The 14799-nt window shown below is 39.0% G+C and overlaps 1 protein-coding gene across 6 annotated transcripts; it reads right to left on the bottom strand.

Moving 5' to 3' along the window:
• Positions 1-2716: 2716 nt before the first annotated feature.
• On the bottom strand, positions 2717-13374 carry ncoa5 (nuclear receptor coactivator 5). Of its 6 annotated transcripts, none has more exons than XM_044215173.1 (12): positions 13183-13374; positions 11916-11976; positions 9698-9970; positions 9305-9412; positions 8357-8420; positions 5936-6184; positions 5728-5846; positions 5435-5591; positions 5077-5276; positions 4744-4948; positions 4423-4514; positions 2717-3774 (listed from the first exon to the last, which is right to left on the bottom strand). In XM_044215173.1, exons 3-12 carry the CDS (start codon positions 9864-9866, stop codon positions 3203-3205), a joined length of 1935 nt encoding a protein of 644 aa, XP_044071108.1. In that variant the 5' UTR covers positions 9867-9970; positions 11916-11976; positions 13183-13374; the 3' UTR covers positions 2717-3202. The 6 variants fall into 6 exon arrangements, with proteins under 6 accessions (XP_044071108.1, XP_044071086.1, XP_044071097.1 ...); XM_044215151.1 differs by having other exon boundaries at positions 5728-5849; positions 13183-13372; XM_044215162.1 differs by having other exon boundaries at positions 5077-5279; positions 13183-13372.
• Positions 13375-14799: the final 1425 nt, after the last annotated feature.

Below are 14799 nucleotides of genomic sequence, written 5' to 3'. Positions count from 1 at the left end.
AACTACCTGGAGGTGTCATTTTATCAGAATGTTTGTCACTAGGTCTTATGGACAGTAAAGATCTACAGTATTCATCCCAAATAAGGCTGAGACAGCAAAGCACTTTACACTGAGGGGGTACTCTGTGACAGGATCAGTCTGCAGGAGTGGGGGGTTGGAAAAAAAAGAGCCAACCTGCTCTGTACAGACTCTACCCCACAGTGATATCTAGTGGCACACGAGTGTATTACAGCCAGCTGTGGCGGTCTGACCATTCAGACCATAAAATATGATAAACTCCCATCAGCTTGCAGCAGTTTTGAACTGCAATAATCCAGAGACCTACCTGCTGATTTTGTTTACATCTAATCATTTTAGCATGTATCACATTATTTCCTTTCTCTTGCCAAACTTCTTAAAAAGAATAATACTAACTGTTACATTTATAGTGCTTGTCACTCAATCTGTGAGGTGAGCCTTCCCAGAATCCCTCCTCCACCCCACCCCCCTCTCCTCTCCCCATCCGTCCCAAATCCCTGGCCTCCCCCATCCCAGCCACTAAATCCACCCCAGCTCTGTATTTTAAATGTGATTGCAGTATAATTCTGAAAAATGATCAAAGAATATAAAACTCGCGCTTCCAAATCTGGTACTGGCTCTGCTTGGACGACACAAGATAGTCGACTTAGAAACCAGCACGTCCCCTCTCCCCCCAGCTGATCCATGATTTAGATCAGATCCTTCGCCTGCACAACTGTAGCATGAGACAAACTTGCCGGTGATCATTACTCAGTCTCCATCCTCAAATGGATATTAAGGGCTCTGAAACACACCTGTTACCGGGTTGAGGAGGCTGTCCTGTTAAGACACCAACAGAGAAAATACAAACAAATCCCAGATTATGGCAGAGAGGGCACACAGTCTGTAGCTGAGTTAAGATCGTACCCTTCACTATATTTTGGATGGTAAAACAACAGCTGCACTTACATTTCACAGTCAATCTCTCTGGGAGTCAGATGAGAAGACTCAAGTGGCTATCCATGCAGTGCAAGCAGAGCCCTGTTCCAGTTATGTTGTGTAACTCAGTGCATGCATGCAATTACCCTGAACAAGGTGTATTGAAAATATATTGGGTGTTTGTGGTTTAAAAGTATTTTGTTTTTATCAGTTAGAAACTTTTCTTTCTAGTAGTATGATTTCTCTTTCCTTAGGACTGGCCAATCATTGTATCCAAGATTAATATTATAGTACAAGATTCTATTTTTTATGGTGGATTTGTTGACAAGGTCCTCTCATTGTGTCAATTATTATCTGCAGATAAACTGATTACCAAAGTATATTTCAGTTAACTACATAAATCGTAGTGTGCAAATGTGTGCTCCAGTGAATTAGACGCAGACAATACAGTTTACCTTCTTGCAAAACATTTGTAGCAATTATCAGTTAATTAATAGATAAAATATTGTTTCAATAGGGTAAACCTAAGAAAATTGTGAGTGCCAAAGTATTAGAAGAGATGCCTGCAAATCCTCAATTTGGTGGAAGTTGCATGAAAAGGCAGTGTATCTGCCTATCCAAAACTGTAGATTTACCAACTTTTCAGTCAATAACTGTGGTTCTATTCAGTGTATTATGTATAAAATATTCCTAATCACCAAAACTGATGTTTTATGTCAGCATTCAGACAACCAAAAAAATATACATTTTGGGAAATTTCTGGCAATTAGCACAAAGACTGGAAAACAGCTAGACTGACTGTCTTTTATTTAATTAACACGTATTTGGTTTGTTTAATCAGTACAAAAACCAAAATGACAAAAGGCCGTTTTACAGGCTGGGTTATATATTGGCTTGTAGCTGCTGCCAGGCAACCAGCAAAGACTCCAGTTACTGGTCCCGACCAAGAAATAGTCTGGTACATAAACCCCCATAAAACTGCAATTTATCGTTTTTACACTTGGGTTTTCGGATTACTTAAACAACTGTATTAATTGAGCTTAGGAGGTGCCAAGAGCGTAATTCTATAATAAGTGCATTTCCTGAAATGTCTTTTCCTTAAACACTTTATGGCCCTTGAAAATATAGTATTTTATTTAATAACCAGTACCTTCCGTCCAGGTTTGTTTTTAATTCACTGGAGTTGTGGGGAACATTTTGTATGGATGCTTGAAAAATGTAATATATATATATATATATATATATATATATATATATATATATATATATATATATATATATATATATATATATATATATATATATATATATATATATATATATATATATATATATATATATATATATACATATATATATACACACACACACACACACACACACACACACACAAAGATAATAATATGAAAGTTTTGTTCCCCCCATTCAGAAGCATTCATTACTCTTCCTTGATACTGTACCTAGTCTTATGGTAAAGCTGTAGTGTGTTCCTTTCAGTTCTGTGAGAGTGTGTATGTGTGTACATGTGCACTTGTAACTGCTGGGGGCAGGGGTGGGAGGGGGCTACATGTAAATAAATCAAATACAGTTAGTGTGGAGGTGTTTCTTTTGTGTCAGTGTAAGTTAAATATTCTAAAATAAAACAAAAACATGTATTCTCTATTGTGTTTCATGGTACATTAAAAAGAGGAAAAAGTAGTTTTATCTTACATTTCAAATGCTTATATCTCTATGGCTTCTGGCGATACCCGTTCCATTTTATAGATTTGTCAGCACAAAATGCAATAAACCAATACCATTTTATTACAGCAATTGTGTCTTGAGTTTTTAAATCATGTCTTGTTTTGACAATGAAAACGTTACAAATTAAAAATAAAATAAAATACAAAACAAAACACACACACACACACACACACACAAACAGATCATGGTTGGAAAAGAACTAAGGAGTCCATCATAAACCAAAATACACTGTTCTTAACACACTTCATAGTTGAACTCACATATTAGAAGAAGGACAATCATCTTCTGGCTAATAATTGAAAAAATACAGACCATTAGGTAGTCTGGACAAGTTGTCAAATTGAACAAATGGAGCACAATACCCAGAATAAAATAAAATTAAAAGCTTTTACAAAAACATCCCTACAGTCTACCTACACACAGCTGGTAAATTCACCGCACAGAGAATTGATGTGGCGTCTACTTGTGTCAGAAGGAGAGGTGGACCTCACATTAGGAGAAGTAATTAATTCACTACAATCCATTAGTAATGTCGGGGATACATGGACATAGGCGGGACCTGGCTCATGCCTGGTGCCTGTCTGGGGGGTGGCTGCTGAGGCGCACCAGGGCCCACCAGGTGGTTGAGAGCCGGTCCGCTCTGAATGAGCGTGTCCAGAGCTTTCTGTACACTCGGGTTGTCAAAATTGATACCTGAAGTAGAGCTGGGGGGTCTTTGACCACCTGGTGCACCTGGCATGCGGCCCAGTGGGGCACCATAACCCTGGGATCCAGATGGAGTAGGGCCAGGCACCGCTGGGCGGGGCGGGTTCTGGGATGGGGATAGGCCAAGGGAGCTGTAGGACTGCGGCTGGGAGGTGGCGGGCAGGCCTCCAGCTCCTGCTGACGCCCCAGTGCCACTGTTGAACAGGCTGAGGATTTTAGCCTGTAGCTCCTGCTGATGGCTGGGGTTAGCGGAGACGGTTGAACCAGTAGATAGGCCGAGGTGGCTGGTCTGTGGGGGGGTGTGAGTAGTATGGGATGGAGGAGGCAGTCCTGCAGCTGCGGGCGGACCGTCATGGTGTGCTGCTGCAGGAGTTGCAACATGGACTGCAGCTGTAGGGTGACAGGTTCAGTTAGAATGTGCTGCTCCACAAAACAATAATACTGCATTCAACAGACAAAAATCCTGTTTTTAAAATCAGAGGAAAGTAGAGCAATAACTCAATAATAATTCTACCATAGAAGATCATTTAAGGATAGATTTACATTTTTTAAGTGACATCTTTTTCACACAATATCAATGTAAGATGTGGGACAAAATTCAGTCTTCTTTCTGTATAAAAATGCATTGTGAAGTTGAGCTGAAGTTAATATGAGGCTTCAGCAATTTGAGTTAGAGAAATGAAGTGGGTATATTCTAAATTTACAGTCTTTTAGTGAAAGTTTCCACATACAGTGTTACTTTGCTGAGCTGTATTGGAGGGATAGTGACAAAGGAAATTTCAAACTAAAAAAAAGACTAACTTTGGAAAATACCCACTTGATTTGTCTGTCTAACTAACAAAGCCTTAAAATAACTTCAGAATGTGATAGTTTGTCCCCAAACACTGAAATCGCTTTAGGAAAGGATTTCTTCAGGGCAAAGATGAAAGACTACAACCACCAATTACTCTTTCAACGTACACATGGAAATGCAAGTATTGTTTTAAGAATGGACTTGACAAAGTGTTAACTATACGCAAGGACACTTTCTCCTCTTACCTGCAAGAGGTTCTGCAGCGCTTCGTAGCAGCCGGGCTCTTTTGTCCTTCAGGTACGCAAGGAGACTATCCAGTTCCTCTGGGGTTACAAATCTACCCGGCAAAAAAAAAAAAATGTAGAAAGTATTCAACTTGTGGAGATTTTTAAAACAATATGCGAGAAGCCAAAGGCGGCCCTTCTGAAATTCTAAGTTTTACAACATGCAAACTGTAACTGAGGTATCACAGAAACTTACATTAGATGTAACATTCTCCACAGCTCATATTTTTAAGTCAAGATGTTACACAACACAGGCAAGTCCAAAGATATTAGACCACGTACCTGTTTTCAGACAGCAGTGTGATGGCAGTGAGCACAGAAATGGGGTGGCTCTCTCTGTCAGGCTCCCTGAGTAACACATCATCTGCCATCTTAGCAGCCTTTCTGGCAATCTCCTCACGTTCTTTTTCACGGTTTTCAACTTTGTAGGTGTCATAGTTGTGGGCAACCAGCATCATGGCATCCTGCATTGGCATGTTTCGATGCTCTATGGCAATAAAGACACAATAAATGTTAGCATGTAAGACAACAAAAAAAGATACAACTTTGAAATGCTGTGCTCTTTACTTTTGGAGTGACCCCACCTACCAACAGGTGCATATTGTCTTGCATTACCTTGCGGTGTGCCAAACAAGATGTTGACAGTGCAGGAACGGTGGACTTGATGCTGCTGGGTAATGATGATGGCAAAGGGAGTGCGGGCTCGGCCTACATCCTCCAGTGCCTGGGTTAGTGACACTTCTGTGTTGAGGAAGATCAGATCCACCACCATGCCCAAATCACGGACTTTCCGCCCGACCGTCTCAGCATACTCCCTACAGTTGTTTTTTAAGCGCACACACACACACACACACACACACACACACACAGGAGCGATATGAAATGAAAACATCCCAAATACTGGTTGAATATTTATAGACATATTTCTGGTCCAAGATATGCCTTTCCTGTGAACAACAGAGAGTGGACATACTTTTGCGCCTTGTTGACGACAATCACAGAGCAGTCAACAGGACGGTCAGTGTCGTAGCGCCGCTGGAGTTCTTCATAGTACTGTCGATACAATTCATTACGCCGACGCTCTTCTGGTCGAGCACGATCATCTACAGTTGATGAGGCGTTGAAGGGAACTGGAAGGTTTTATGGCAGTATAAGTTTCTGCATTTGAATACAATTCTAAATTGTAAAACAACCTGTTAAAGCTCACTCATTAATATTGTGTTCAATTGTAAAGTTCTATGGTGGTTAAGTACAGAGTACACATACCCTCTGGCTCACGGCGCCCATTCCAGGGATCTCTGTAAGGGTCCCTGAAGGGTTCATCCTTCCTCCGGTAATAGTCTTCAGCACCACTGCCACTGCGGTAGTATCGGTCATAATCACCTCTGCTGTATGGAAACATTTCAGAGTCAGACAAAAATATAACCACCACAACACCAGACTTCCAACTAATGGGCTGAGGATCAGTAGTCACCTGAATGCAGGTTCCCGCGGGTCACTTCTGAGGTCCTTGTCTCTGCTCTCTGAGCCACGGTACCGGTAATCATTGTCACGAGAGTGGCCACCCGGTCTCTGCTCTCTACCTGGGTCCCTCCCATCACGACCGTCCCGAGGCTCACGTCCATCACGGCCTTCCCGAGGCTCACGTCCATCACGCCCATAAACGGGTGAACGTGACCGAGGCCGCGGCTCTTTGCTGTCCCCATAACTGCTATACGGGGCCCTGAGAGAAAAGTTATCAATTAGTGCGAGGAAGGTTAGAGTTTAGGCTGCCTATGAAATACTACGAAGGGTAATAGGAACTTCTGCCCACGACTGGAGAGGACAGGCCTACAGTAGGTATTGTAAGTTTAATAAAATGTATCTGTATTTATTCAATATGAAAAGATGGAATATATTTATTTGCACAACCGAAGCAGAGCAACAGAAAGGAGCTATCGTGTCCACAAAGGGAACTAGTACAAACTCAGTCCAGCAGGTGATTCCGATATGCGTCCTTTCAACAATGATCTTTTGAAAATGTCCAGTGATCCGTGTACGCGACAATATTGAGTCGTCAAGCCATTTGAGATTCTTTGACCATAAATCCAGCTCTAAAAATACACAAGTACCTTGGCTGTTTAACCTTTTTGAACAAGGCAGTTTGTTTTGCGCATTTAGCTCAATTTGCGTCCAATGATTTGCGTTTCGTTCTTCAGTAAGCCACATTCCCATGCTGCAAAATATGAGGTCAGAAAAATGCAAATAGAAAATAGAACTAAAATAGAACTGTGGAGGCATAGAGAACTGTAAAGAATTTTCCATACATTTCAAGGAGGAAAATAACAGTTTCTACATATGAAGCTTTTCAGAAATTGAGATGTATGATGTTTCTAAGCAAACTATAGAAATGGAAAACTTGCCACTTCCATGACTAGGGTTCCTTTAAAAAAAAAAAAAGTTAAAAATGTGAACTGACCAAGGTGTAGTGCCGTTTGATCTTTTTTTGCCATGTAAAAAAAGGTGGATGGGTGCTCACTGTTGCCATTAGGGTAGGATACACTATTTACTAAAAAGGAGGCTTTCCCACAATTCTTTGCTCTAGCAGAATAAAATAAATTTAAAACTTTTATAAAAAAAAAAATTAAAAAAAAGACAATGGACCTCTCAGCAGTTTCAGATACTGCATAATAGTTTTACTTCAGTCTTTGAGGTTGTCTTGGAAGTGTCTTCCTAAATCCTCATGATTTTTCATCACTAAAATTTCCTTGACCTCAAAAAGTTTCATTGTAGTCAAAGAGTGGTTAGAAAAAGTTTGTTTTTAAGACTACTTGGATTGACAAAATATCTTCGAACATTTATTTGCTTATTGTCGCAATTTGAAAGTTCAATTAATGTCTGTAATGCTCGACTCAAAAGTGAGGTACAATAATGTTTCAGATTGAAAAGAAAAAAAAAAAGTACCACAAACCAATTAATTCCTTTTACCGCAAGTTCCCGTCAATATTTCCCGTTAGTATCTTCTGCACACGAGCGGGTGACGTGATACAATCCTGGCGATGATTTTACATTATTCCACTGAACATTGCCGGAGGGAATACGTCAAGAAATTTAGCAATGCGCCAACAAAGGCAGGGAAGAAGACGGCTGCTAGCTAGCGAATATGGAGGTAAACTGTCGGTTTCAAATTCTTCCAAAACAAAAATAAAACATCGGCTCTGCAGAGGAAGGAAATTCATTCATCACAGTTATTAGGCCTGAAGGACACACACACACACACACACACACACACAATGTGATTGGGTGATAAACAGTAAATGTAAAATTTGCTCTGTTTACAAATAAAACTTCACCGGGTACCTTTAAATATAATTTTCACTGTAGCTTACCTAAATCAACATGTGTGTTTGGCTTTAGGGGGCTGTTCCTCAGACTAAATGCAGTTTCAATGTACACACCTAATTAGTTAAAAAGGTCATGTTGTAGGACATGAACCTGCTTAATATGGGGCTGGGTGGGATTAGCATTACGTTTCCTTCACCTGGAAAGTTGCATATTCCTAGCTATAAAAGATGAAAGAGATGAAATGCGGGACAAAAATCGTGCAAAGAACACGAGTGTTAAAAAGCCATAAGGCAAGAATCTTTGAGACAAAGACACTCAATTACATTCATATGGCTCTTTTCTTTATTTCAACATCTGGAAATTTTAAGTCAGGGTGAAATACTGACTGTCCCATCAACCACCACAAAACCATGTAAATGGTACAGCAGCTTCCATCAAGCGGACTTCACCACTGGTGGAAAAGACAGTTAATGAGAAAGTTATACGCTTAAGATTTTTATTTATTTATTTTTTTTTTACCGACACCTCAGAGGCGATGGTAATTCTTCACACCCATTTCGCGTTACTTTACCTTCGTGGAGGGCTCTGCTGGGATTGAGGTTTAGCTTGCCGTCGCTCCACTGCCATATTTACATCTGAAAATAAATCAATCCAAACGTTGAACATAACAGTAACATTTAAATCAGCTTATGAGTTCACGCAGAATCGAGTGGCCGCGTCAACACTTCCACGATCCAAATGACACTGAGCTCCAATATCCAAGCTTGAAAATCCAAACTGGGCGACTCAAAATGCAGCAAATTGAGGAATGAAGGAATTCTTTTCTCCCCTTCAAAACTGGCCAAACACTAGCAAAGCTTGAACGTGTAAATTAGATTTTCCTTTTGAAATTTGGTGGCCTTCAGAAACTCCACAACCACAAGTGCCCCACTTTAGTGACATTTAAATCTATGTTGAAGAAAATTCCAAGACAGTGTTGCAAATAAAACAAGACATTTCAGAGATTCAGGCTTTGCCAGAATTTAATAATGCACTTGTTTATTTGCTTTCTAAGCCAATAATGCAACAAAAAAAAAAAAAAAGAAAGGTTTAAGTTAAAAAATCAGCAAGGCTAATCTTCTGTAGGTCAAATCATACAACCTGCACTTTTGTGAGGTTAGTTGCAGGCAACCATAGGGCTCCACTTTAATTGTTCTTAACCAAATGAATGAAGGACATCTCTAGCTTTGATACACTCCCTTCATCCACAGAAAGTGTTAATCCTTAAAAAAAAAAAAGCATATTTGCTACATTTTCTTAGACATTTTTAAAAACCAAATCCACAAAACAGATTATTTAGGATTAACACTTAAACCATCATGCCGAATCAATCAAAAGTTTCACACACACACACAAAAAAAAACAAAAAAAAAAACGCTTAACCTTAATCTTTCATTAACTTGTTTTGTTGCTCGATGTACACCAATAAAAACCTATCCTCTTTAGCCAGACAATCACACCTCCTGCAGTTAAGGCTTACCTATTTTATAACCTTTATATATTCGACCCTGTTGGGCCGCCTTTGCAGCTTCGGCTTCCTCAACGCGTTCAAATTGTACAAATCCAAACCCACGAAACATGGACACGCCTGGAAGAGGAACATTTTAAGTGGTACAAACTTAGGATCATTCTGAAGAACATTTTCCATCCCTACCCATTTACCCACTTTAAAAAATGATCAGTAGGGACATCATTACGAATTTTACATACTTGCATTTAATGGAAAAACGATTCATGATGACTAAGTTAATGCTACTAAACATGTAAATGCAAGTTAAAAATTGTTTTTGTGACATTCAGGACAGCCTGCTTTATTCGAATTATTGTCATGAATTACAATTGACAACTTAATGCTTATATTGTGTTTACTGACCGACTATCTTCCCGTATGGGCTGAACAGGTCTTCCATATCCTTCTTTTCCATGTCGGATGTCGGCAAATTCCCAACAAAAATCCTTCTCTCCAAATCTCTAGGATCATTACTGCTGCAGGAGCGTGAATAACGCCCTGGTGATGCGCTGCGGCTTCTTCGGCGAGACATGACTCGATCCCAAGGTTTACTGGTTTCTTTCTTCGTGCGTCTCAAATGCTTGAAAACGTTTGGTTTGTTCGCTAATAAGCGTCTTAAAATTGTCGTCCACGATCCTGAAACGTCAGTGAGTTAAGAGAAGAGATCAAATTCCTTGGAAGGATAAAAAGTTTTAGAAGAGCAAAAATTGCAGATCAAAATCACAGAGTTTAGACAGTGGAAATGATGTGGCAAATTCATTTTCAGATGTAGCAAATGTTCAAATTTGAAATACCTAGTGATGGTTAAATCGCAAATTCTTCCGAAACCATGTGTTAGAAAATAATTTTTAATGCGTCCTGCATTTCTTTGGTGGTCATTTGCACGGCAGGATATTATTGGATGTATCTCTGCACTGGACCTTTACGTATGGGAGAGCTTGTCTTGAATTATGGCACAAGTGACAGCAGTGGGGCATCAGCGTATGATTAATGCCGAGTAAATAAATAAACGCAAATGAAAATCCGCCACACGAATTTGGTGATGCAACGGACGTCTGATTTTCCCTCGTGCAGGGATGTGAAAGCCTTGCAAGCCTGGCCCACAATTTTACTTCACTCATTGTGGTTTGGCAAGGCTCTTTTGCTTGACAGACATAATTTCATGTAGTACCGCAGATGAACCATTCCTACAGCTGATCGGACAAATGTGCACTAGCTGGGCTTTCATTGGTCTTCTTTTTTCCAGCCCATTGGCTGCTCTGGAAATGACAAATTTCTCCTCAACTATCCACAAAAATCAGTTTCTGATAACATCTTGTTTGAAGTAGTTGATCACTGGGCCCAGAGGTTTCAACAGGCAGCAAATCATGTTATCATCTAAATATTTCCCCAACGTTGACCATTTCCATGTGTATCTGTCTGGGCTAAATTAAATATCAGTAGAAGATTCCCAGGCTGAAATTTTGTAGTGAAAACCGAGCATGAAAGATGCAGTCTGGATTTATAAAGCTAGAGATACGCGACGTTGTGTTGGAAAAACAAGTGATTTTCATTATGAGAACTAGGGGTAGGCTTCACATCCGGGATAAATGGCACACCTGTAGAGACTGCACCATGATATAAATTGGCTGCACTATTGGTACCACTATAGAATAGATTTAACTATGACATTACATAAAAATGCACCATGACTCTTTGCATGTTAACCAGTGTGCATATGCTTCCATTTTATGCTAACATAAATGCAAAATTTCCAAGCTAATTAATGGTGGGTGAGTTGTTTCTATGTAAAGATGGTTGCCATTGAAACTGGCTTTAAGTTGATAGTGAAAACACACATTTCACAGTATGCAAAACGAAGCCGCAAACATTTCATGTGGAACAAAAATCGCAACATTATACAGTTGTTGTGAGAAAGTCGAGCAAATGGCACAGATACCCACAGAGATACACAGCGTCAACTGTTTAGCGTGATAAACGGTTATGAAAATCTGTGTCCACATATATATAAAATAAACTGTTACAATCCCAGAGTCGGATATTCAAAATGTTCTATTAAGTTTTCCATTGTAAGTTTAGGGTCACATCGCACATTCAAACTTTGTCTCTGTAAAATTGTTAAGCATCTCAGTGCAGCGGATATGTTTGTTATTTTTTGGCAAGAAAAATATGCTCCTGTTAGGTCCGTTATTTTCACTAAATAGCTGTGCAGACAACTCTCAGTGTTTTCTACAAATCAAAATGCAGCATTTGTTCAAATTATCCTCTTCTCTTGAAATGGTAAAAACATCTTGAGGAAAGTCACACTGATGAAATCAAATCATGGGCTTATGGTCACCTTGAAAATGCCAAAATTCAAATTTTGTTCAAAGAAACCAACTTTCTTAAAAAAGTCTTCAGCATAAATTGACGTTTTTACATGGCTTAGATGGCACAATATAAAGTGATTTCAGCAAAAGAAAATCTCTAAAGATTTTCAGTTCCAACACATACATTACAAACTGACATTAGAAGGCATCTGTTACATTTATGGTAGGAGGTAATGTACATAATGCTTTTTAGGGAGCAGCCCCTTACATACCTTAACTTGAACCTGGATGTCCTGGATTCTGTGTCCACATAATACAAAAACTCCCAAGACTCTGAAAAAAAGGGGGGGGGGTCAATAACTACTTTACACAGTTTAGGAAATAAATCCCTTCACATGCTCTAAGATGTCTGCTGTAATAGCTTCACATTACACTGACAACTGTCTCCCAAAGAAAAAACTAATAAGTAGTGTGTCATGTTCATTATTTACAGCTCTAAAGTCACCTGGTCTGAGAATGGAGGGAATGCAATTCACACACTGTTAACTTTATTTCTGTTAGTCTATAAATTAAAAGGGTTTTATCAGTACGTGTGTTGGGTCATTTTGGCTTCATACATTTAACAATGACCTGAAATAATTAGGGGATGCATTACTCGGTGGCTACAATCAGTTCTGTCGAATAGTGCAGTCACCTCTCAGTAACACTCAGTAAGGACACTTCAAATCCAACTGTGACGGTAATCAAATTAGTTATCAACACATACTTAACTTTATGTGATCAACTTTGACCTGACAAGAATGAATTTAACACCCAATATTCATTTATGCGCATTAATAACTCATTTTATTATAATTATTTTAAGTATAAGTGTCTGAAAAGCTATGTTTAGAAACACATCGATAAAACACACCAATAATTTCGCCTTCAGAAATATCGAGAGATTAACTAAGGAAACGTGCAAATTTCAGACCAATCATATCAAGTTAATACTACTTCTGAGTAATAAAACACTGATGACTCTAAATGTTCATACACTATAGTCTTCAGATCATTTATCATCATTGATCAACCCGACAAAGAAGATTATATCGTTTTTAAACAGTACTTTGTATTACAAATCGCTACAATGTCTGGTAGTTTTAGCTGTGCGGGCTCCCGCGAGGAGCTCGGCGCAGGATTTAACACCGGTCGCGCGACAAATGTCGTACCACACGCTACAGCACAGTGCTATGAGAACAGATAATACAATGTAACTGGTTTGTGTTGTGTAAGAATATCAGTGGCTTAATATTAACGTTAGCATATCTGAACTTTCAAATCGCCATACCTTGGTGTGTTAATAGTTATGTACTTACGATGTACACGTAGCTTGATCAACGCCAGTTGTTTGGCCTGTGTTAGCTTCTTAACGTTAGCATACCAGTTATCTTAAAACAAAACGGCAAGCTTCGTAGCTACATAGCCACATACATTAAGGTACACGATTTCACTGCGCATGTCGTTATATTAAAAACCGCAGAGCAACTCTTTACTCACCTTCAACGTGAATTGTATCTCCGTTTACAGTCTCTCAAAGCCACAACCAGCTCGTAACTGTTTCGCTATCATGTCACAAGAATGTTCTTCTTCTTTTACTTCATTTATGGCAGCTGGCAGCGCGTTCCTTTTCTTCTTCTTCTTCTTCTTCTTCTCCTTTACCTTCTTCTTTTAGGTTCTACGGCAGATTGATTTTCCGGCCACAGCCACTATTGAACATACATCGCCCCCTACTGGCTAGTTGTAAATTAATTCTGGCGAAGATGGCGTTGGTGTGTGCAGTGTGACCCCGTTAGTGTACAATGTATCTCAATTGTGACAGTATACTTTGCAGATTTTCCAAATAAATAACTGAATAAAAGAGAAATAAAACAAGAATAACATAACACAATAAGATTACTAACCCCTGCATGTTAACCCCGCCCCACACACACAAACACACACACACCTTCACATTATTCCCCACCGCAGCTGACTGACACACACCTAAAATACAAACTGACTCAACAGGAAAAGAGAAGGAAAAACCGAAAAAGTAAACAAACACACATAAGTAGGCAGGTACATACTGGGATTAATCGGAAGGCAAAACATTAAAATGTGTTATAAAGGGCTGCCATGCATGAAAAAATGTCTCCTTTGAGCCTCTCAGTGTATATTTTATTTTCTCAAGTTTGGCAGAGTTCCAGTGTAACAGTATAATCCATCTGGCTAAAAGAGAAAATGATTTGATTTTGTTTAGAGTTAAGAGCAAATGTTTCATTAGGGGTTCCAAAAATTGCTATCAGTGGACATGGTTGTAAGTTGAAGTTGAGTACTAAGGACATAGTTTAAAAAAAAAAACCCATCCCAATAGGTACGTAGTTCTGGATACAGGAAAACATATAACTTAGACTGCAGGGAGTGTTATGACATCTAGTACATTTATCCTCAACATAAATCCTGTGGATTTAAAGCAGATCGACCCATGTTTGTTTTGGGGGAAGTGATGTTAAACTGGTACAGTGTCTCAACTGAAAATATCTGAAAAGATGAGATGGAGGTAGTCCAAATGTGGATGATAAATGAGAAAAACTAGAGAACAGCCCATCCACATACAAATCTTGAACATTTGTAATACCTTTTCTGTACCTGAGAGAAAGTACTTTACTTGAGCATTTCCATTTATGTTACTTTCTATGTATACTCATCTCACGACATTTTGGAGGCAAGTATTGTACTTTTTACTCCTCTACATTTATTTGACATCTGTAGTTACTAGTTACTTTGCAGATTTAGATTATTAATACGAAATATAATCAACTAATACATCATGGTGTATTATTATAGATTAAGCTACTACCCAGCAGTATATAAAGTAATTAAAACCAGCCCCACTTTTACCAGCTGCAACATGTAGGTGATGTACACATTAATACATCATTTAAATCCACTAATATAATATATAAGATTGTGCATAATAAGTACTTTTACTTTTGGCACTTTTAAGTAGCCTATAGTTTGATGCTAATACTAGAAATATTTAAATGCAGGACTTTGCCTTGAAACAGAGTATTTTTACACTTGTAGTATTGCTACTTTTAAAAGATTTGACTACTTCTTGGAACCATTTCTCCT

Source organism: Siniperca chuatsi, linkage group LG2 (genome assembly GCF_020085105.1).
Source record: "Siniperca chuatsi isolate FFG_IHB_CAS linkage group LG2, ASM2008510v1, whole genome shotgun sequence".
NCBI classification, from domain to species: domain Eukaryota; kingdom Metazoa; phylum Chordata; class Actinopteri; order Centrarchiformes; family Sinipercidae; genus Siniperca; species Siniperca chuatsi.
Note: the sequence above shows the minus strand (reverse complement) of the source record. Positions and strands in the feature narration are given on the sequence as shown.

Excerpts from the sequence above, each read along its gene's own strand:
- ncoa5 (XM_044215142.1), bottom strand. The coding sequence starts at position 9,866 with ATGTCTCGCCGAAGAAGCCGCAGCGCATCACCAGGGCGTTATTCACGC. Across the intron at positions 4,949-5,076 it reads CTTGTTTGGCACACCGCAAG|AGCATCGAAACATGCCAATG; the intron begins GTAATGCAAGAC and ends TTATTGCCATAG. Across the intron at positions 3,775-4,422 it reads CGCTGCAGAACCTCTTGCAG|CTGCAGTCCATGTTGCAACT; the intron begins GTAAGAGGAGAA and ends GTCACCCTACAG.